The sequence below is a fragment of the Paramormyrops kingsleyae genome, chromosome 12 (genome assembly GCF_048594095.1).
Source record: "Paramormyrops kingsleyae isolate MSU_618 chromosome 12, PKINGS_0.4, whole genome shotgun sequence".
Taxonomy (NCBI): domain Eukaryota; kingdom Metazoa; phylum Chordata; class Actinopteri; order Osteoglossiformes; family Mormyridae; genus Paramormyrops; species Paramormyrops kingsleyae.
In genome coordinates, this window is record NC_132808.1 from 4,477,885 (window position 1) to 4,501,575 (window position 23,691).

General features: G+C 48.0%; 1 protein-coding gene across 9 annotated transcripts in view; it reads right to left on the reverse strand.

Moving 5' to 3' along the window:
* The window catches only part of arap2 (ArfGAP with RhoGAP domain, ankyrin repeat and PH domain 2), a 105,111-nt gene that overhangs the window by 18,691 nt on the left and 62,729 nt on the right, over positions 1-23,691 (reverse strand). For 7 of the 9 annotated variants that reach the window (XR_011994008.1, XM_072718522.1, XM_072718525.1 and 4 more), the window contains 11 exons: positions 22,127-22,252; positions 17,908-18,052; positions 15,200-15,308; positions 14,686-14,890; positions 11,614-11,706; positions 9,222-9,285; positions 8,843-9,006; positions 5,406-5,618; positions 5,197-5,302; positions 2,443-2,590; positions 1,007-1,075 (listed from right to left, as the gene is read on the reverse strand). Coding sequence is in view for 8 of the 9 variants with exons in the window: in XM_072718522.1 (XP_072574623.1) it covers positions 1,007-1,075; positions 2,443-2,590; positions 5,197-5,302; positions 5,406-5,618; positions 8,843-9,006; positions 9,222-9,285; positions 11,614-11,706; positions 14,686-14,890; positions 15,200-15,308; positions 17,908-18,052; positions 22,127-22,252 (1,442 nt within the window). In the remaining variant the exon portion in view is untranslated. The remainder of the gene's footprint in view (positions 1-1,006; positions 1,076-2,442; positions 2,591-5,196; positions 5,303-5,405; positions 5,619-8,842; positions 9,007-9,221; positions 9,286-11,613; positions 11,707-14,685; positions 14,891-15,199; positions 15,309-17,907; positions 18,053-22,126; positions 22,253-23,691) is intronic. The other 2 variants (XM_072718527.1, XM_072718526.1) reach the window with 1 other exon arrangement.

Below are 23,691 nucleotides of genomic sequence, written 5' to 3' on the forward strand. Positions count from 1 at the left end.
AGCCACTTTAAAAAAAAAAAACAGTATCATCATCTCTGCGGAAGGATGGTCTGACAAGGCCGGCCTGCTACGGCGTCAGGCTTTCGTTCCGAGCGGCTCAATTTATTCACAAACTCCACTTCCCCTTCAGAAAGAACAAAAAAAATAAAGAAAACTTTCTGAACTTTGGCAACAGAACGTGTGGAAGATTAATTTGTTTTCCAGCTATCTGAACAAATTGTTTCTTGCAGCGATGGCACCCAAGCATACAAAAGTAGCCATAAAGGTTAAGGTTCTTCCTCCACCCCCACCAACCTGCCTCTACCCCCACCAACAAAAAACACGTCACGCACCTTACCCACACACACACACACACACACAGAGGTAAATTCAGCACCCGCCTTCAGGACATACACTCATTTTCCTCACTGTGGCAATACACTACAGTATGTCACATGATTATGATCACGGTTCAGAAAGCAGCCATATCCCATCTCAAAACTTTTACTTGATTATTTAGCGAATTCTTTTATTGAAAGCAACATACACGGATCCAATGGTGAAATTACTCTGCCAACTACAAGATTTAAACCAGTGACCTTCCTATTACAGGCACGGCGTCCGCACCCACTGAACCACACACTTCCTCCCAGTTATCGATGTTCATCTTCCACAGCGCAACCAGGACAATCAAACTAATTATTTTTATCCAATCCTCAGGAAGGCAGCCCATGTGTGGGGGTGCCGTCCAGGTGGCTCTGTGCCTGTGAGCAGATTGCTGTGCCCCCAACCTTGGGGGAATAGTCACATCTCCAGAGGACCCTTGAGCTAGACTCCTTACCCACCTAAATACTCGATGGGCGTCGGCTAAATGGCCCAACTTCACTCTCACCTGTATGTATTTATCAGTATTTCTCAAAGGAAAGCGAGATGGGATACGTGATGAGAGACAACTTCACTCACACTCGTGCAAAAGGCCAATAAAGTGTAATTATCTCCTTTCTGATCTCAGGACACGGCTGATTACCGTTATGTCTTTCCAACTCATAATGAAGCTATTTTCGGTCTCCATTTGCTTGACCTGGTCTTCGTTAACCTGGAAGGAATAGGCAGGGAGATGGACATCAGTACACGGGGGTGACCGCTTCACTGGGGCAATGTGATGTGTGATTAGGGGCGGAGGGGGGGGAGAGGCGCTCTGGCCCTGGAGAACACTGGCACGTATCTTCAAAAGCACAGCGCGTAACAGCACGCCAGGGTTTAAACCCGGCTTTGATGTAAGCTTCTGTCCAGAACAAACCATGTTATTGCCTTTCAAAGCCTTAACATGTACTTGAGGGAAGAAATTATTTTGCTCAGTCTCCCCCCCAATCCCCCTTGTTTTCATAAAATCATTAGCTTGTCATGGCATGCGATATGCAATGAAAGAGCGTCCTGAAAACACCCAGTGTGTTTCGAACTGATAAAAGCTGAGGCGATGCCGCCTTCTGCCATGTGCCGTTCTAATTAGGGTCTTACTTGTTTCACACCATACTGAGCGCATTCAGCATGATTTTCAGTTATTGGTTCTGCTTAATGGCTATTTGTCATGCAGGCAGCGGCATCGCTAACTGATTTGGAGGGAACGCTCCTCTCCGGGGCCACGGACGGGACGCGGGAAATTAGGATTCTGCTCAGCTCCAAATCCTATTAGTACAGAGGCTATCCGAGTGTCACGCCGATATCATTCTGCCATCACTTCACGGCCCCCTGTTTAATAACAGCCTGCTCTGGGGGCAGAACCATCGCAACAGAGCGGTCATCTCTTTGGGGTTTGCCATCTCTGTTTTCTATAGAGTTTAGAGAGCGTGGGGACGTCGACAGTCGGAAACCCAAACCACCATTTTCAGTCTTCACATTTTTGGAAAGTCATTTTCCTCACATATTAGGCATTTCCCTTTCAATAAAATGTGTCCCTTTCAGTGAAATGCGACCCAACACGTTCCAGCTGTAGGTGGCAGGAAGTCTCATAATCTCAGGCCTGTTCCTCCAAAAACCAGACTTCGTCTTGTCGTGCCACACTGGTGCTAAAACATCTGCTGCTAACTGCTAGTGCCTCCTAAATTAGGCCATCTGCTTTATTACAACTTCTCAGTAACAAATATTCCATAAATACATTAAGGTTTGAAAAAGCAACAGATGCTTCTTCAATTTTATGCTAATTCTATAATACAAAGGCGACGCTTCTGGCTCTGTTTCCATCATGCTCCAAATATGCTAGTTTCTTTTTTTGTTAGCTCTACCCTGCATGCATTTGGGCTGATCAGCATCTAACTTGGGAACTTGAGGAAAATATGAGTTACCTCTCACATCACAAAAATGAATGCTCTTGGATGTATTTTTAATGGGGCATTTGGGCCCGGGAAATAGACTCTGGAGTCCTGCCTACCACATGACCGAAAGCCAAAAAGATGCGAGACTCACGTCGAACAGCTCCGCAAAGTTGTTGATCAAGTCCTCAACGACACGGACCTCCTGGCTCATCTGCCCTTCTGTCTGGAACAGGCAGGATGAAAACACTGAGGCCAGGTTGTGGGTCACCATCTGGTTCATGCTGGAGCACTTCTGGATCCTGCCGGAGAGAAAGGCGTCACGAGCCGGCCCTTGGCACCGAAACACACGCTAATCTGCTCAGGGAGGGGGGGCACAAGCCGCACACACAACGCTGGGTACCCCAAGCAGCGGAGGGGGCAAAAACCAATCACACAATATTCCGACGTTTTATGTATTTTTCAGTTTGGATTAGCATGCTTAATGATGACTCATTCTTTCAGACATTCACTGGGTACCCCAGCGGCTTGCAGAACCATCTGGAAACGCGAAAAGGGGATGTATTTTAGGTCACCGCTTCTGGTCCCAGCACAGGGAACAGGCAAGCAGATGGAAAACCCCAGCCAAGGAAAGTGAGGTATGTGGAAACAGGATTGGGCCTTGACTATGCTGCGAATGACACTTTTAAAAAGCTATTAAGTGAATAAATAAATAAAGGCCGGCTGAGAAGATGAAGGTATTGTCGGATGATAAAATATGTATATGCTTATTAGCTCTCGCCGTGTCTGAGCTGAGGACAGAAGCTGGTGGCATTAAATGTGAGGCAGACACATGGCGGCGCAGAGCCGAGGCCAGACAGAGTGATTAATCACCACAAAGTGGCTCACATTCTGGCCCATAATGACATTCCGGGGGAAACACAGCAAACTCGCTTCCCGATCTGAGCGGGAATTTACATACGACAGCAGATCAGCCCCATGCTATTTTCCTTCTTTTGTAAATGGCCCCTTTTAAATAAAAACCCTGGACTGAAGATCATCAGAGGCAGTTTAAAGAGACCATTTGGCACAAAGTCACAGAGATATCTCCCATTCGTGGAAAATTAACAAAGAAACCCTAATGGATTTCATTATAAAGGCCTGTGTGGTGCCGTTGTGCTGGATAGCCATTTTACCTTTTAGCAAGGTCCCCACTAAGCAATAAGTCAAAATTCCCAAATAAATAATAAATGTAAGAGTTTCTAGCTGGTGAGAATGAGCCCAAATGCTCTGGGTGTGGAAACACGCAGGTGAATTGGCTGTCTGAGGGAGCTGTACTGCACCACAGTAGGAGAATGAAAGAGCGCCATCCCATGGCTGACGCTGGCCAGACACCACTCACCCATGTCTGCTTCTCTCTGCAATGTCCCTGTTTGCACAGCAAACAGTGGAGGCAAGGCTATGCACTGCCAGCCTGCCCCCTACTGGAGGATCTGCTTAAATGTTTTCTAAACACATCCTGTTCAGACACACACACACCTAATCCCAGCTATGACAACCTTAACCATTACCCAGCTCAAAGCTTAACAATAAGTAACCAAACAAAATACAACCCTTCTGGCAATTTTAGTTTTTTGATTGCAGTCACAGATTCACAAAAACAGTGGGGAAGATTGAAGAAAAATGTCATGCTTAATGGTATTAGTGTGGAAAAAAGGAGAAATTAGAGCCTTACTGCATTCTTCACGGTGGACAGCTTGAGTCAGAGTACAATGCTGAACCAAAGCCTTACTGCATTCTTCACGGTGGACAGCATGAGTCAGAGTACAATGCTGAACCAAAGCCTTACTGCATTCTTCACGGTGGACAGCATGAGTCAGAGTACAATGCTGAACCAAAGCCTTACTGCATTCTTCACGGTGGACAGCATGAGTCAGAGTACAATGCTGAACCAAAGCCTTACTGCATTCTTCACGGTGGACAGCATGAGTCAGAGTACAATGCTGAACCAAAGCCTTACTGCATTCTCCACGCTGGACAGAGTGAGTCAGAGTGCCGTGCTGAACCATGGCCTTACTGCATTCTCCACGCTGGACAGCGTGAGTCAGAGTGCCGTGCTGAACCATGGCCTTACTGCATTCTCCACGCTGGACAGCGTGAGTCAGAGTGCCGTGCTGAACCATGGCCTTACTGCATTCTCCACGCTGGACAGCGTGAGTCAGAGTGCCGTGCTGAACCATGGCCTTACTGCATTCTCCACGCTGGACAGCGTGAGTCAGAGTACCGTGCTGAACCATGGCCTTACTGCATTCTCCACGCAGGACAGCGTGAGTCAGAGTGCCGTGCTGAACCATGGCCTTACTGCATTTTCCATGCTGGACAGTGTGAGTCAGAGTGCCGTGCTGAACCTGTGCCTTACTGCATCTTCCATGCTGGACAGTGAGAGTCAGTGTGCCGTGCTGAACCTGTGCCTTACTGCATTTTCCATGCTGGACAGTGTGAGTCAGAGTGCCGTGCTGAACCTGTGCCTTACTGCATTTTCCATGCTGGACAGTGTGAGTCAGAGTGCCGTGCTGAACCTGTGCCTTACTGCATTTTCCATGCTGGACAGTGTGAGTCAGAGTACCGTGCTGAACCCGTGCCTTACTGCATTTTCCATGCTGGACAGTGTGAGTCAGAGTGCCGTGCTGAACCTGTGCCTTACTGCATTTTCCATGCTGGACAGTGTGAGTCAGAGTGCCGTGCTGAACCTGTGCCTTACTGCATTTTCCATGCTGGACAGTGTGAGTCAGAGTGCCGTGCTGAACCTGTGCCTTACTGCATCTTCCATTCAGAGATTATCTAAGCAGCATTCAGGAGCAGTATGCTTTAAACACTACAGAGCAGCTACTCCTACCTGCGAAGCATCATTAGCCAGGCAGTTGCTCACCTGTACAGGTGCTGCATTAGCGCCCCCAGGGTGGTCCTGTTGATCTTGGGCAGGCTCTGGATCAGGGTGCAGTACTTCCGCACTCTCGCCTTCTCAGCCTCTTCATCTGTTTAAGTGCGGAAGCAGTAGGTTAGGAAAACACCACGCCGGCATCCCCAAGTACGGAGCTGAGAACGTACCAGCGATGCTTAGCCATGGGGGGCACACACCTAAAATGGAGACCCAGAAGGGGTAGAGCTCCTTGGTGAGCAGCGCGTCTTCCAGGCCACGCAGGAAGCTCTTCAGCACATCAGTGACATCCTCAAGCTGTTGCTCGCCAACCCGCAGCTTGACACTCCTGGCATCCTTCTGGAAGCTCTCCAGAAGCTGAGCCATCCGCTGCGGATTGCCATTCCTCTGGTAGATACCCTCATAGGCCAGACCTTTGTGGGGCGGGGGGCAGGGGGGGGGGGGTGCACATGGACCACTGTTTGCTATCGATGCATCTGCTTAGCTATGAAGTGAACTGGAACCGATAATGGTTATGATAAGCTAAATAAAACTACTACTACTAATAATTTTAATTACAATAATAATAATTATAACTCGTTATCTGCTGGTAGTTAAAGTATTGAATTAGGACAGATCTAATGGTGCTTGTCTATATCTGCGCTAAATACAAAAAAGACGAAAAATAAAGTGGAAATAAACATGGGAATGCAAGTGGGTAAAAATACCATGGCCACTGACCGTAACCATACTGAAATGCACTATGCCATGTGTGCTGTCTGTTTATTCTGGGGGCGCTTGGAGGTCTGCGGGTCAAGATTCGGTGCCGTCACAGCCGAGAATCAATTCCCGCCCAGGGAGCTCCGAGCATCAGCTCTTTTGGGCCGGTGTAACTCTGTAGGTCAGGAATCTGTATGAACCCCAAAACTGCCCCCCGGGTGTCGGGCAAATGGCTGACACTTTGTTCTCCCCTGTGCCTCACAGGAGAGCAAGATGGGGTACGCAAAAACGAAAGGATTCCACAGCAGCCGCACCTGTGCTTTTACATTATTTAATAAAGTATCATAATTATTATTTGTATACTGTTATTGCATTCTTGGGCTGGGTGTTGGGAGTATGACTGAGTGTGGAGAGTATGATTCTGGGTGTGGGGAGTATTGGCTCTGAGTGTTGGGAGTATGACTCTGGGTGTGGGGAGTGCTGGCTTTGGGTATGTGGAGTGTTGGCTCTGGGTGTGTGGAGTGTTGGCTTTGGGTGTTTGGAGTGTTGGCTCTGGGTGTGTGGAGTGCTGGCTTTGGGTGCGTGGAGTGTTGGCTCTGGGTGTGTGGAGTGTTGGCTTTGGGTGTTTGGAGTGTTGGCTCTGGGTGTGTGGAGTGTTGGCTCTGGGTGTGGGGAGTGTTAGCTTTGGGTGTTTGGAGTGTTGGCTCTGGGTGTGTGGAGTGTTGGCTCTGGGTGTGGGGAGTGTTGGCTCTGGGTGTGTGGAGTGTTGGCTCTGGGTGTGGGGAGTGTTAGCTTTGGGTGTGTGGAGTGTTGGCTTTGGGTGTGGGGAGTGTTAGCTTTGGGTGTTTGGAGTGTTGGCTCTGGGTGTGTGGAGTGTTGGCTCTGGGTGTGGGGAGTGTTGGCTCTGGGTGTGTGGAGTGTTGGCTCTGGGTGTGGGGAGTGTTAGCTTTGGGTGTGTGGAGTGTTGGCTTTGGGTGTGTGGAGTGTTGGCTCTGGGTGTGTGGAGTGTTGGCTCTGGGTGTGTGGAGTGCTGGCTCTGGGTGTGTGGAGTGCTGGCTTTGGGTGTGTGGAGTGTTGGCTCTGGGTGTGTGGAGTGTTGGCTCTGGGTGTGTGGAGTGTTGGCTCTGGGTGTGTGGAGTGCTGGCTCTGGGTGTGTGGAGTGTTGGCTCTGGGTGTGTGGAGTGCTGGCTCTGGGTGTGTGGAGTGTTGGCTCTGGGTGTGTGGAGTGTTGGCTCTGGGTGTGTGGAGTGCTGGCTCTGGGTGTGTGGAGTGTTGGCTCTGGGTGTGTGGAGTGTTGGCTCTGGGTGTGGGGAGTGTTAGCTTTGGGTGTGGGGAGTGTTGGCTCTGGGTGTGGGGAGTGTTGGCTTTTGGTGTGTGGAGTGTTGGCTTTGGGTGTGTGGAGTGTTGGCTTTGGGTGTGTGGAGTGTTGGCTCTGGGTGTGGGGAGTGTTAGCTTTGGGTGTGTGGAGTGTTGGCTTTGGGTGTGTGGAGTGTTGGCTCTGGGTGTGGGGAGTGTTAGCTTTGGGTGTGTGGAATGCTGGCTTTGGGTGTGTGGAGCATTGAATCTGAGTGTTGGAAGTGTGACTCTGGGTGTGGGGAGTATGACTCTGGGTGTGGGGAGTATGACTCTGGGTGTGGGGAGTATGACTTTGGGTGTGGGGAGTATTGTCTTTGGGTGTGGAGAATGTTGGCTCTGGGTGTTGGGATTTGCAGCGCTACACTCTTCCTGGGACACTCCCAACACCCAGTCAGCACCCATTTTAGTTTTTCTTCTTTTTTCCACACTGATACCATTAAGCATGTCTTTTGTCTTCTTAAATCCTCCCCACTGCTTTTGTGATTCAGCCTCCACCTCTGTCCCCAAATTGTCCCTGTTTCTTCCCCCTGTCCGTGTGTCAGGCCAGGCAGCAGGGCAAACATAACTATATTACAACTACATGCCATCTGAATGACAACAATGTATTCCCAGCTGCTTCAATTTTGACATAATTAGTCTTGAAGTTTGATGAAGCCCAGATCTTCACCCTTCCACCTCAGATCTTCATAGACCAAGTGTCTTCTGTAGCCACCTTTTCCTGCCACCAAGCATTGCTGCTTCAATTTTGGGGCAATCTGTCTCAAAATTAAATCAGATACAGCTCCATATTATGTGTTTGTGAAGCAGTAATAAGATTTATCAAGTATTTTATGACATCACATTCACAAGGTCAAATGTCATTTGCAGTCACTCATCTCATTGCTGTCACTAAGCAGTCTTGCTTTAATTTTGGGCCAATTTGCCACAAAATTTGAAAAATTCCTGATTTTCACCCATCCAATGTGTCTGCAAAGTTTGAAAATGAACTGTCAAATACTTTTTGAGTTATTGTGTTAATGTCTGCAGTGGTGGCCCATATGTTTTCCCTGTCTGGGTAATACAATAAAAAATGTGTTTATACACGGTGGTTTATTGGAAGCCACCGATTTCCATCCTGGGCACTGTGTGCAAACGTTGCATCATGCTCTCCCCGTATCATGTGACTTTCCTCTGGGTGCCCCGTTTTTCTCTCGCAGTCCAAATTGCTGAAGTAGTGTCTCTAAAATATTGCCCTTAGTGTATGACTGTGTGTGTGTGTGTGTGTGTGTGTGTGTGTGTGTGTGTGTGTGTGTGTGTGTGCGCGCTTGTGTCCTATGATGGGCTGGAATCCCAACCAGGTTGCTTCCCTGCCTCATTCCCTGTGCTCCCTGGGACAGGTTCAAGGATCACCACAACCTTGCACCAGATAAGCCGTTATGGAGGGTGGATGGAGGATGGATGGATGGATGGATGGATGGATAAGATGACATTTCCTAACAGTGCCAAAGCAGACGTTTGTATTCCTAAGCGCAGAAAGCACGGAGCGATTGACGGCCACCCTGCCAGCTCGTGCAGCAGGGCCTACATCGAAATCACTGCTCACCATACTGCGTGACAAAGGCCACGCAGCTCTCCACCACGATGGGCACGTCATGTTTACTCAGCTGCTGGCTGCTGAGGGCACGCCCATCCGTGCCCGCTGCCCGGAAGATGGCCCCACGCCACAGGCTGAAGTCCGCCCTGGAGAAGCCGTGCACATAGACGGTCCTATGGGACAGCAAAGCGTGGATCAAGCTCACGGCCACGTCACAGGTTCTTGAAGGCTTTCAAAGAGCTCCTCGGGCCTGACAGCGACTCTCCTTGATGTTGTGCAAGACGGCTGACAGATCTACACTTATATATTTTACTGTACCACACTCAACACCATCCATGCTGGAATCTAACCCGGCCTATATGCAGGGTATGAATCTTTATCCACATACCTCCCGCTCTCCACCATTAGCAGTACATCCATCTTGTCCTGTCCTACTGTGCGAGTAGATACAGCTGTGAAAAGAAAAGAAAAATGTGCCCATGCACAAATGCAGTCCAAGAGCGGTCATGCAAATACACATGGTCCAAAGGCAATCAGGCAAACACACAGGGTTCAAAGGCGGTCAGGCAATCACACACCGTCCAAAAGCGGTCAGGCAAACATACACGGTCCAAAAGCAGTCATGCAAATACACACGGTCCAAAGAAGGTCATGCAAACACACACAGTCCAAAACAGATCAGGCAAACACAAACGGTCCAAAACAGGTCGGGCAAACACACACGGTCCAAAGGCGGCCATGCAAACACACACAGTCCAAAACAGGTCAGACAAACGCACAGGGTCTAAAGGTGGTCGTGCAAACACACATGGTCCAAAAGCGGTCAGGCAAACATACAGGGTCCAAAACAGGTCAGGCAAACACACACAGTCCAAGACAGGTCATGAAAACACACACGGTCCAAAGGCGGTCATGCAAACACACACGGTCTAAAACAGGTCATGCAAACACACACGGTCCAAAAGCGGTCAGGCAAACACACACGGTCCAAAGGCGGTCAGGCAAACACACACGGTCTAAAACAGGTCATGCAAACACACACGGTCCAAGACAGGTCATGAAAACACACACGGTCCAAAGGCGGTCATGCAAACACACACGGTCTAAAACAGGTCATGCAAACACACACGGTCCAAAAGCGGTCAGGCAAACACACACGGTCTAAAACAGGTCATGCAAACACACACGGTCCAAAAGCGGTCAGGCAAACACACACAGTCCAAAAGTGGTCAGGCAAACACACACGGTCCAAAGGCGGTCAGGCAAACACACACGGTCTAAAACAGGTCAGGCAAACACACACAGTCCAAGACAGGTCATGAAAACACACACGGTCCAAAGGCGGTCATGCAAACACACACGGTCTAAAACAGGTCATGCAAACACACACGGTCCAAAAGCGGTCAGGCAAACACACACAGTCCAAAAGCGGTCAGGCAAACACACACGGTCCAAAAGCGGTCAGGCAAACACACACGGTCCAAAAGCGGTCAGGCAAACACACACGGTCCAAAAGCTGTCAGGCAAACACACACGGTCCAAATTGGTCAGACAAACGCACAGGGTCCAAAGGCGGTCATGCAAATACACACGGTCCAAAACTGGTCATGCAAACACACAGGGTTCAAAAGCGGTCATGCTGACACACACAGTCCAAATGCTGTCATGCTAACACATGCAGTTCAAAGGCAATCATTCTAACATGCAATCAAAGGTGGTCAAGAAAACACACATGGTACTGAGGCAGACAGTAAACTCCATCAGACTCTAAAAGCATGAATATTATCAGCAGACGCATGTGATTGTTCTGCGCACATGTGCAAATGTGCCGCCGTTAAATGTCAAAAGGCCTCAAATAGTCTCTTTTAAAAGCCAGCAGGGTTTTCTTCTCTCCTCACACTGCTCGCTCTCCGCCGCCTCCATTAGAAAGCAGGACATGATGTAATTGGACCCAGAGCTTGTACAGAGCAGAGTGATTTGAAGGCATCGGTACACGCCGGTGATGAGGGGGACTCAGAGGCTAGCCCAACACTTCGAGCGACGGCCAGGGTCACAGATCATGGGAGACCTCAGTGCCATCGGACCTGTACCTTCCTCTCATTCTGTTCTGGTCCCAGCCTGCCTCTGATCTCTAGGACAAGCCTCACATTGCACCATATAGTGAAATGATCAAATATGGTAAAGATGACTGAGACCGTCTGGCGTAGCTGCATGTGTGACTAGTGATGCACCCAGACTGACTCTTAGCCAGCTTCCGCTAACCCCTCACCCTATGGGGGGCTGGACCCGAAATGTAGTTAATTCAAATGGATGTATGAGGAGATTTCAAACAACCATGATATCGAAAAGTTCTGGTTGTTCCATTGCTAAACCCAGTTAGTCTCCCTCTCAAGGGTGAGTTTTCTGTCACTAAATTTCACAATAACTGGACAATTTAACTAATTCTGAAGAAATATTTGCCTGAAACCATCCTTGACACAGTTTATATGGGGGGAAAATATGATCAAATTTGCAGCGGACACCAGCCAGCCAATGAAACCTCCCGGCAGGGCTCCACCAATGAGAAGCCTCGATAGCTGACAGAATGGTCAGCCTGTCGCTCTTCAGAGACAGGATATGCTACACCTATGAGCTGAATGAGCACAGAAACATCAGCCCTCAAAAACACCGTCCAAACAAGTGGCATGGAAACAGCAAGTCGGCAGCACTTTCTGACTTCTGATATGAAAAACAAACATTTCAGCTCCAAGGGCAGCCCGCTGCCCTCGCTACTCGCTGACCTTCAAAGCGCCTTCTTGCTTTTATTTCCTCCTCGTTCACTGCGCAGGGCCCTTTTGAAGCCACGTTATCTCGGGAAAGCATGAACTCCTTATCTTTCAAAACAACGGAACAAATAATGTATTAGGCCTTGTGGTGTTGACATTGTTCCAAAAAACATTTTGAGAAATACAAATAGGCCCCTTTCTGAGGTACTTCAATTTAATTAGTCCTGCGTTTTGGAAAATGTGTTCCTCCAGTCTCCTGCAATTTTTTGTATTAAGTGTTATATTTTGTATTTGTGATTAAGTTACATGTAAATACATATTTACCTACAGATATTATTACATTTGGTGTTCACTGCATCAACTCAGGTTTGACCAAAATCAATACTATATTATTGTGCAATTTCAAAGCACCTTAATATCATAACAAATTGAATTGCACGGCAAAACTATGGAAATGAAACCCCTTATGATTACCTGTTATTGCATTACTTCATAGTTATGGGATGAATGTGAACACGGATGACTAAATAACTGTGAAACAAGGCAGATTCTTTTCAGTTCTGGTCACGCCACAAATTGCGATGGTCGCAGTTATTGTTCCTCTCCCATCGTCGACAGAACGAGTGCAGCATCCTGCCCTGGAGTCCAAGTGGATGGTAACGTCACCACACCAGTTTTCAATTGCCTGTCTTCACCAGCCTCTGCATGAGGAACTGATGTTTCAGTTTGCAGATACGGTCGTTTAAAAAATAACAATATACTAAAAAGCATACCTTCCGGGAATCCTTTTCAGTGGTGAATTAGCTGTAGAACTACCAGCATTTTTTCACCTCCTTTAACTGCCAGCAGCACATACTTTTACATACTGTATCACACCTTTCATTTTTGTTAATGGGCCATCGTATTAGCATACTACTCACTCGTAAAGAAAACAATGGGACAGTCAGTAATCTGCACAGCAGGTTACTGCCACCCTAAAAAAGCCGTAAAACCCACAATACAATCGTGTTTATGTTACAGTATATGTTCTTCTAATCATTGATTTAACTATTAGTTTTGATAGATTCATCTTGTGAAATTTATCTTAATCCCACACCAGTAATAAAAATTAAAAACATAAATACCAAAGAACTGATTACTTTAATTATTACAGTTGGGCGGTCTTATCACTCCGAAAAGATATAAAAAGTGACACAAATAATGTTCTCATATTTTGTATGTGTCGGAGTTACAGTGCACAGGGAATGACAAGCCGCTTCAGTCGAAAACAGTGCATTTTACAGGTCATTTCAGACAAGTCTGCACACACTTACATGTACAGTATGAAAATTTTATTACCTTGTAAATAGTCTGAAAGGTTTTCAAACTACTCCATGTATGTGTGATGTAGCTAATTTTAGGTTTATAATAGAATAAAATATATTTGATGTAAGATTTCTCAAGAGTCCGAAAGCGTGAGTGTGAGAGTCTGAAAGCCTGAGTGTCTCGCAAGATGCGTGAGTCAGCAACCCTGAAAACAAACATTTTTCAATTATGTGTTTCACCTGAGTTGTATATATTTTTTATAGTTAAAGTTAAAAAGCAGAAACTTCAACAAACATGAAACCACCAATAAAATACATCTATGTAGCCAAGGTTTTATATAATACATACTTTGTTTAAAAACTTTTCAGTTTTACGATTTCAAGACAGAGCAGCCACTCTATTAGGAAGATTATGGCTTTTTGGTTGAGGGTGATAGATTCGCTGCTGTTATTAAGAGTAACGGCACATTAGCGCAAACAAAAGGGCTGCATACGTGAAGAATGCATTGCTTGGTTAAAGGAGTTTAATGTTCATTGGAGTAGCAATCGGCAGTTGTGTGTGTTCATGGGCTTTATCAGGCCAATACGCGCAGACCGGCACCGGGCAGGAGTCCCTGTAAATGGCTTTGCGAGGCCTGACTCTGTGGAGGCAACAGATCTGTAATCCAGCCTCAAGTTAGCAGATACTTGCATGCTTGATTTTATCCACACTCAGACCTAAACCAGAATAAACGATTTATAGATTTTTTTCTGCCCCCACATCTTTCTGGTGCAATCGATTGAAATGTTGCAAATCCAGGCGGCAAAGGCCCCCCCCCCCCCCCATCCACAGGCCAGTTGGCACCTTCTGGAAGGAATTAATTTCCTCAGTGTCTGAAGAGACTCTATTGACAGCAAGCAGAGTGGAACGGCGGCGAGTCCCTCGCAGTCATGTGAGATATAAGGTCACGCCTCAGCCCACAGAGACACGAAGGCCGGGGCCTCAAAGGAACGATCTGCTAAAAATGGACGATCTGTCTTAGGGAAAACGGTGGCATTGGGTTATCTACTGGGATGTTGGTGCACTTACAGTATCTTACCTTCCTGTGTGTGTGTGTGTGAGCGAATGTGTGAGCGTGTGTGTGTGTGAGCGAATGTGTGAGCGTGCGTGTGTGTGAGCGCATGTGTGAGCGTGCATGTGTGTGAGCGCATGTGTGAGTGTGCGTGTGTGTGAGCGTATGTGTCGCTGTGTTTCCTGGTCCCCATAAGGGAAAACTCTATTTTATAAAAATCGGTGACTGCTATGAAAAAAACTAAAAATGCAAAAACTCTTGTATTTTGTTAGGTTACTTATGGTTATGGTTAGGGCAGGGTAGGGGTTAAGGTTGTCATAGTTAGCGTTAGCATTTTTCCCATTGAAATGAATGAGCGGTCCCCATAAGGATATGTTTACCCTCTGTGTGTGTGTGTGTGTGTGTGTGTGTGTATGTGTGTGTATGTGAGCTACGCCACTTTCCCATAACATGCGACAATCATTCACTTTCTACCATTAAGCTTTTTTAGTCCCTGAGCTTCTTACTTGCTACAAGTACAACAACACAAAATGCAATGTAACTATTAAAAGCTATGCTGAGGTATCGCATGATTACTGACACCAAGAGGAGAATGTGGGTGAGCAGCTACATTTACATACCGCTGCAGAATCACAGTTAGCATGAAGCCAGCGCGCTGCAAGCTCATCTCTCTGTACAGGAGCTCACTTCCTGCCTCAGGACTAATCATGGAAGCCGGAAAACGGCCTTACTGAGCTCCTGGAGCCTCTTCAGCTGGACCAGCCCTAGGTGGGACTCGCTGTCGCCCTCCCCAGAGCTGAAGTACAGGTTGGATTCCTCCAGGGTGAACCAGCCAACCCTCCAGAAGTTAAGGTCATGACCATCTTTGAAGTAGAGGCGCCCAATCAGCTCGTAGTCTTTGTCCCGCAAGTGGGCCACGGGCAGAGGGACGAAGCACTGAGGGGCACAGAAGGAAGAGGAAGGAGTGAAGTACGAAAGAGTACGGCTTAAGAACAGGTGGAGAATACGACGGGCAAGATGGTGCTAGTGGAGGGTCAACTAAAAGGCAGATGTGTATGCAGCTACTGCAGTGTGTATGACGACAATGCAGGATGGACCATCAAACGACTCATTAATCCCAGTAGCTCCAGTAGTCCAACAGGGCCGGGCACCCCACTGAAGATCAGGCTGTCAGCCAGATCACTTAATAGAACAATAAATAACGGCTCCCAGCAGAGGCCGGGAGGAGGTGCACATGCAGCGTACCTTGGCCAGGGCCTGAAGCCACTGCCTGCGCACCTCAGACGTCTCAGTGCCGAAAGTGAAGACGCGCTCTGCCGTCAGGAATGCTTCGAAGGTGAAGGCGGCCTTGGAGCTGGGGACCAGATTCAGAAATAACAGCAACGGTGTTAGAGCACACACATCTACGGGGTGTTGCAGTACACACATCTACGGGGTGTTGCAGTACACACATCTACGGGGTGTTGCAGTACACACATCTACGGGGTGTTGCAGTACACACATTTATACAGTGTTACAGCACACACATCTACGGGGTGTTGCAGCACACACATCTACGGGGTGTTGCAGCATACACATCTACGGGGTGTTGCAGTACACACATCTACGGGGTGTTGCAGCACACACATCTACGGGGTGTTGCAGCACACACATCTACGGGGTGTTGCAGCACACACATCTACGGGGTGTTGCAGCACACACATCTACGGGGTGTTGCAGCACACACATCTACGGGGTGTTGCAGTACACACATCTACGGGGTGTTGCAGCACACACATCTATGGGGTGTTGCAGTACACACATCTACGGGGTGTTGCAGCACACACATCTACGGGGTGTTGCAGTACACACATCTACGGGGTGTTGCAGCACACACATCTACGGGGTGTTGCAGTACACACATCTACGGGGTGTTGCAGTACACACATCTACGGGGTGTTGCAGTACACACATTTACATGCTGTTACAGGACACATATTTATAAGGTGTTACAACAAAAGCATCATTGAGGTGTTACAGTACATACATTTACACGCTGTTACAGTACACGCATTTATAAGGTGTTACAGCACACCTATCTACGGGGTGTTAGACCACATACATTTCCTAATGTCTACATTTATGTTTTCTATAGCACACAAATCATGCTATATCATGCTATATTCATATCAGTATGAAAACAAAATGAGAAGTAGTAATATCCTATATTTAAAAATAATACCAAGCTAATAAAATAATAAAAAAAAAAGCAAATGTCAAATGTCAGTTCTTGTGTATGCTTAAAAAGCGTCATGGTTTACCTCGTAATCTTGTGTGTGGCAGTGACACTGTAGCACGTGAAAATAAGGATTAATGTAAGTAAGAAATTCTGTGTCTTTCATTTTCCAGAAAATTCAGCCATCCGATACTGCTGGACACTAGAGCTTTTACTGTATATTTTGACTAACCCGGTGTAAACACACAAGAGCTAGTTTTATTTTCATCCCTTCCTGAAAAGGGACAGGGTAGCGTTGGTGGAAGATCACAGGAAGCTTTAAAAGGAGTCACAGCAGACAAATCGGCAAGGGCCATTCATGCAAGAGCACGTTAGCATGATGCCCCGCTGCACAGAGGCCCCCAAGGGCCCTCGTTAGGCCAAGCCTGCGGGGAGTGAGGCAGACTCGGGGATAGCAATCCTCCGCACCAGAGTCTGCAGGGACCTAAAACCAAAATATGCCTCCCTATTAGGGACTTGTAGGGGCTGTTCTGCTGTGCTGCGTAACTGTGAGGGCCATTCCAAAACCCCCAACTTGCTTTCCTTCAAGCAGCTCATGGATGATTTTTACGGACGTTAAGGATCTTTGTCTGACTTCAGAAGCCATCTACTTCTCAGCTTCTTCTTTTTTCTCCAGTCACACCTTTGGTGATTATGGCCAAACAGTTCAATCTCTGCTTCATCAGTCCATGGCACTTGGCCTTTGGCTTTTGTAGATCCTGTTTCACATACCTCAAACACTGGATTGTGTGATGAGGTCGCAGGTTAGACTTCCTCCTGATGACTCTTCCGTGCTGATCATGTTTGTTGACACTGTGATTCACCATGGAAAAGGGCAGAGGTGGAAATTTCAGGTGCAGAACATACAAATCCAGACCAGGATTTTGTTTCAACCAACCAGTGGAGTACTCTGTAACTGTGACTCTTTATGCTCAACTGGTTGGTTGAAACTAAATCACGGTCTGGATTTGTACTTTCTGGACCTGAAATTTCCACCTCTGAAAAAGGGCACCACCACTCCTGAGCCAGCCAAACCTTCATGTAGATCCTGCAATAACATGTGGTTCTTCCTTTGCCTTTCTGGCCAGCATATATGGTGTTCTTGGTCTTCCAGATCTTGCCTTGACTTCCACAGTTTCCCTTAACTGCCATTTCTTGAGCACACCATGGACAGCAGAAACTGGGAGCTGGAAGCGTACCTTGGCCTTCCCTTGCTTTGTAGGCATCATTTAGCTTCATTTTCAGGTCCTCACTCAGCTGCTTAGAGGAGCTCATGGTTGTCCAGTAACACCCCAATGTTTGAAGTGGCAGGGAACTTATTAAGCTCTGCAACTGTTAACAGGTGACAACTAAATGGTGACTAAAACCTAATGAGGCGATTTGGGCCAGGGACCAGGCAAAAAAAATCATCATCAAGGGACAAGTGGAAAGGTGCCCAAACTTTTGCTCATGCCACAACTACTATTAATTTTTTTTCCTATATCTTCATGTTCATGGAATAAAAAGTAACTGCGCATTATTATGTGCAAGTATGATGTTTTTAGCCCAGTGTTTCCCACAGTAGTTGGTTGCTACTTGCATAATTGACTAAATATATAATTTGGCCTTTTGTGTGTATATGGTGGGGCTATTAGCAACTGCCTGTGGCACTTAACGTCTTACATTTATTTGGCACTAATTAAGATATGCATTTACTCACCTGACCCTGTGGGGGGTGTCCACCCTACACACTGCCAGAGTCACCATCTCCGCCAGGTCCATGCGACCCATCGCTGTGGCCGTCTGCTCGCTCTCGTAGTAACTCAGGAAGCCGCCCTCCAGCGTGCACCACCTCTGCACCATCTCTGAGGTACAGACCCCCCAAAGTCAGTAACTCTCCACCCCCCCCCCCCCCCACCACCACCACCACAGTAGGCACCACCTCTGCACCATCTCTGAGGTACAGACACCCCACAGTCAGTAACTCTCCACCCCCCCCCCCACCACCACCACAGTAGGCACCACCTCTGCACCATCTCTGAGGTACAGACCCCCCACAGTCAGTAACTCTCCACCCCACCACCACCACCACAGTAGGCACCACCTCTGCACCATCTCTGAGGTACAGACCCCCCACAGTCAGTAACTCTCCACCCCCCCACCACCACCACAGTAGGTACCACCTCTGCACCATCTCTGAGGTACAGACCCCCCACAGTCAGTAACTCTCCACCCCCCCACCACCACCATAGTAGGCACCACCTCTGCACCATCTCTGAGGTACAGACCCCCCACAGTCAGTAACTCTCCACCCCCCCACCACCACCACAGTAGGCACCACCTCTGCACCACCTCTGAGGTACAGACCCCCCACAGTCAGTAACTCTCCACCCCCCCCACCACCACCACAGTAGGCACCACCTCTGCACCATCTCTGAGGTACAGACCCCCCACAGTCAGTAACTCTCCACCCCCCCCCCCCCCACCACCACCACAGTAGGCACCACCTCTGCACCATCTCTGAGGTACAGACCCCCCACAGTCAGTAACTCTCCACCCCCGCACTGGGCCTGCCTTAAAAGCAGAGCACTGTGCTTACAGTCTTTTACTTAGGTCACACATGTCTGTCTCTGACTGCAACACTAAGTAAAACAGCCAATTAGTCACTTTAGTAACTTTCTCTGCGTTTTCATCACTTGCATCATACATCACTCAGTGGATACATCGCTGCTGTTGGCTACCATGCAAATACCAGCATTTTATTGGTTGAATATGATCAATCCTCTTTAGTTTTCCCATATCCCATCTTTGGAGAGAAACATGCACATATACAGGTGAGAGTGAGGCTTGGGGATAGAGAGCTGTGCCAGCACTTCTTGGGGTGAAGGGTCCTGCTGAAGGGCTCAACTGTAAAGCGACCATCCTGTTCACCATGGGCTTTGATCCCACACTGTCCCTTCAGATTATATTAGCATGGGCAGATAAAACAAAAACCCAGATTTTGCAGGACCGAGCACGCTCGGGGTTTGCTTGGACTGAGCACGATCGGATTTTACAGGACTGAGCACGCTTGGAGCTTAAAGGCCAGTTTCAGTCTGCAGTATCCAGCTAAAAATCAACATCAGAGTAAAACATGTTAGACAAAGACTCATCTTTGAAACACATACATTTTAAGAAAACAGATCATGAAACTACTGTTTTTATACAATAGTAGTGAATATATGTACACATCTAGCAATCCATAGACAAGTACTTAACGTCTGTTTCAAAGGCCCACTGCCATCTGTTTTTTGCACAGCCTTTGAAATAAACAACCTTCCATAATGTAACATTAAGTCGATTCATCACAAGGATGTGCTGATTGGGGCCACACAGCTGCAAAGCAGGGCAGTGTTTCTGCAGGGGGCCATTTCAATAACTAGCCCACTTGCGGTCCCTGGGCAGGTGAGGATTCGTTTGCAGCACTCACCGGTGCGATTAGGGCCAGGCCGCCGCGAGGGGGCCTGCTCATGGTCAAAACAACATATCTGAAGTTAATATCTCAGAAACATCCAGGGAGGTTCTCCGTGAGGAAATAAGCTCCCATTCAGCCAAGGGAAACTAATTATCTCCAGACAATGTCCTGCTAGACAGACCATCATGCCTTCCCCCCTGATGAATTCAAGTAATGATTAAGTGAAGTATGAAGTGAAGCTGGTCGTCAGGCGGTTGCCAGGCATGGCCCGTTTGCCAGCAAAAAAAGCCCGAGTCCCAGCCGTTCGGCAGCTGTTCAAAGGAAACAGCATCTCCCCCAGAAACCTCCGGTACTGCTCTGCAGAAAAATGATCAAATCATTTTTGAGGCTCATTGGGACTTTTTAATTGGACGCTTACTGAACATTTATCTCTGTCTGCGGGCCACCTTTCAAGGGCTATAGGACGCAAAAAGCGACGGTTTTCCCGAAACAAAATTGCAGGCTAATTGGGATTACATGGCTCGGTCAGCTATATGGCCTTCTGGGAAACAGAGTTCTTGATATGGATCGCTAATGACATCACAGTGCTTTTTTGCGCTATCTGGGTGAACTCTGCCCTTCTGCGCTGTTAATGCCAAGCTAAAATGAATTCTGAGCTGACTTCCTACATCTTCTGCTAACAATAATGTACCGTGTTGACCATTCTGAGATCTAAATGCCAATATTATTGCTCAGGCTGAGGTATATGAATTATTAATCCCCCTGTATCCACAGACCATCAAACCATTAAAGAAAGAGCTTTCAAACAGGGAACTTTAAAAATACCTTTCTGCTCCTTCCCTCCTGATTTAAACACAAAGTTTAACCCATCTTCTGAATTTTTAATGCCCCTAATGCCCCATTAATGCCCCATCTAAACTGAAGACTTTCATAATGGATTAAATAACAGCGTTTATCAGATCTGGGGATCCGGTGGTTTTATGCAGCCTTGTAAAGACGGGAATCGCTTATGTTTCAGGAAAGTAGGAGCACATCTGTGTGAACAGAAACCTCAGTTCACACTTAAACCTCGCACGGGGGTCCAACACAGCGGATTCTCCACTTATCCCATTAATTTTGATCCAAAATGAATGCAGCTAGCACTTTTATACTGCAGTGTACAGAAGCAGAGTCCCCATTTCAGAACATAAGTCCTGTCCTTTAACCACTGCTCCACCTGCTATTCAGCTGTCACTCAGACATTGTGTTCAAAATGGGGATCATTGTCCTGATAAGGAACAAGCAAACTGGCATGCAAGCGGCTTGGGCAACATGCAAAGTGTTACCCAGGGCCCTGCCATTCCAGCCCATGAAGGTGAAGCACTGAGTATTCGGCACAAGGGGATCATCCGATGGATGGTTTCTGCTGGGACGTTCCTCCTACGCCCCCAGCAAACACACCTTCTTAGTACTTCTACTCTACATTTACAAAGAGAGCGACTTTATTCACAACATGTCCTTTGTGTGCTTTCACTGCTTCCATTACCGTGTGTGTATGTGTCAATGTGTGTCAGTGTGTGTGTGTGTGTGTCCTTCCCCTTTAACACTCTGCGATTACCTGCATTTACTCCCGCTGCCCATTAGACGTGTGTGTGTGTGTGTGTGTGTGTGTATGCGCACGCCCTTCCCCTGTAACACTCTGAGAGAATCCGCGGTTACGCCCTCCGCCCTGTGTGGTGGTTCCTACCGGAACAGCTCTGCTCCAAGCTGTTTGCCTCCAGCAGGTGCCAAAAGACTCACAGTAACGCAGAGTAACACCTACACCTGCCAGACCCCCCTGAACGCATATGATGGCAAGGGAGGATAAGCACGGCTGGGGGCCACAGGGACCCCGCTTATGCGTACGTGTGTAGGCGGGGGGGGGGGGGGGGTGAGACCACCTGGGGGCCCCTAGCTGAGAAACAAGAAAGAAAAAGCAACAGCTGCAGGGTGTATTCCTGCCGACAGGTACCCCTCCATAGAGAGCCCCCCCCCATAGCAGACACACACTGCGTATCTCTCCGACTCCCTAGGGCACCATCCGAGTATCGCTCCTTTCTCTTAATTACCATGGAGACACGGTGCTCCTCCAGATGTTCTGTGAAAAGCGCCCTCAGCGCCTGCGAGGATTCTGGAGGGAGGGAGAACAGACGCACCCCCCCAGTGCCGCCGCCCCCGCCCACAGGTACCAGGGCGTTCATGGCTTCCTGCCCAGTGTAACCCCCTCCTCCTAACGGCGAAAAGCGAGAACGCCCCGCGGTGCCTGCTTTGAAGGCCACCAGACTGCTCCACTCCGCAGGTGAACCACCCCCACCGAGGGCACGGAACACGTCCTGCGCACGCGTGAACAGGGAGGCTAGGCAGGCCTTCCTTCATTGTAACGGTTAGACCTCAAACACAGGCAAAGCCGCTTGCAGCAATGGATCAGCGCCCTCATATAGCACAGCCCTCCAGCCTGTCAACTCACCTTCTCGGGCTCTCCTGTCCACTGCGGGTCGACCCACGCTGAGAGCGGTGTACAGGAAGCCACTTTTGAAGAAGGATGCATTTCGAGGGAACTTCTTTCCATACACAGGGTCCAGCTTAGGGAAATCTGTTAAGAGGAAAGCCCGATTTAGTGCAATTACCTCAGCCCAGTAGTCCTAGAGAGAAGGAACATGGACAACAGCTGCCCGAAAACAGCACCTTCCCACGCCGCCCCACAGCCAGCAAACAGACCCAGCCCCTTACAGATGCATGACTGCTTCCTGAGCTTTCCTTCCCTTATTCATAGTAGCCACCCCAGTGCTTAAACTCCTGAGCCACATTAACAAGTGATGGGGAGTGGCAGGGCTGTAACCAAAGGAAGCACAGTGGTATTCTGGGAAAAGCGTCCTGCCACCTACCGCGATCTTCCCCAGATGCTACACAGGCTGATAGGAGGCACCACGGAGAGAAGCGCTGATAAGACATTCATGCTAATGCAAACTGCTACCCTTAGCTTATTTTATTATACATACGCCTCCCCACTGCAGGGGTGTGATTTTTTTGGTGTTGTTTTTGTTTCTCCTACTAGAATGGCATACTACCTGAAAGCTGCAAGCCCACTGAGGTTTGCTTTGAGTGCTGCTGTGGTATCAGTGTGTGCTAAAGATACAAGCCTAATGCACATGAAGTGTGTTTGATGAGGTTGAAGAGATGGGTAGGCATCAATGGAGAAAGCAGGTCTACAGACCTGCATCGCCCATTCTGGTACGCTGTAGTAGCACGGTACAGGGCAAGGTAGGAGTTGAGCCCTCTCTCTAAAACATGGCAGAGTGTCGGCCCATGTGCCATCTGAGGGGTATTTAAAGGGCCAGTCATCAGCTGACCTCCAGCATCCATACAGCCCTCCTCAGGGCATCCACTGATCAGCCACCAGCGGAAGAGGAAAAGCAGCAATTTCTCAAAGAGTGCAACTAAAAACAGCTGATGTGAGGGCAGATAATGACATTCATCAAACGCAGTCTGGAAAAACACTGGGCAAAACCACATATATGATGGCTCTCTGACAGAAAGACCCAAAAGGTCTGTCAGAAAAAAGCACACAGAAGCCAAGTTTGTCCCTATATATATATAAATAAAACTTGGCGAGTACTAAGCTGCTCCCTGCACAGGACAACAGGACAGCTCTCTGAAAAGCACTCACCATCAAGTGACAATATACATTATATTAAACAGTATAGTACATCCTGAAACACCAACCCTTGGCAAAAGATGCTGTTTTTATTCAGTGAATTTCCCCCATTTTACAGTGTATGTTACTGGTTTAGCCCAAGAGAAAATGAATGTCTCCCGGATGGAGACAGAACACACTGATTGGTCAAAATATGTGTCCATCAATACAATGAGGCTGCAAGTATGGACATGTCCCCTGACACAAATGTCCCCCATTGCTATGTAAGGTTTACCATTCCCTGCATGTTTGCCCCCTTCATCAGCCTCTGAGGCATGAGCCTGAAGCCATCGGTTTAATTAGCACATTCGATCCCTTCATAATTAATCCCCCTGTTT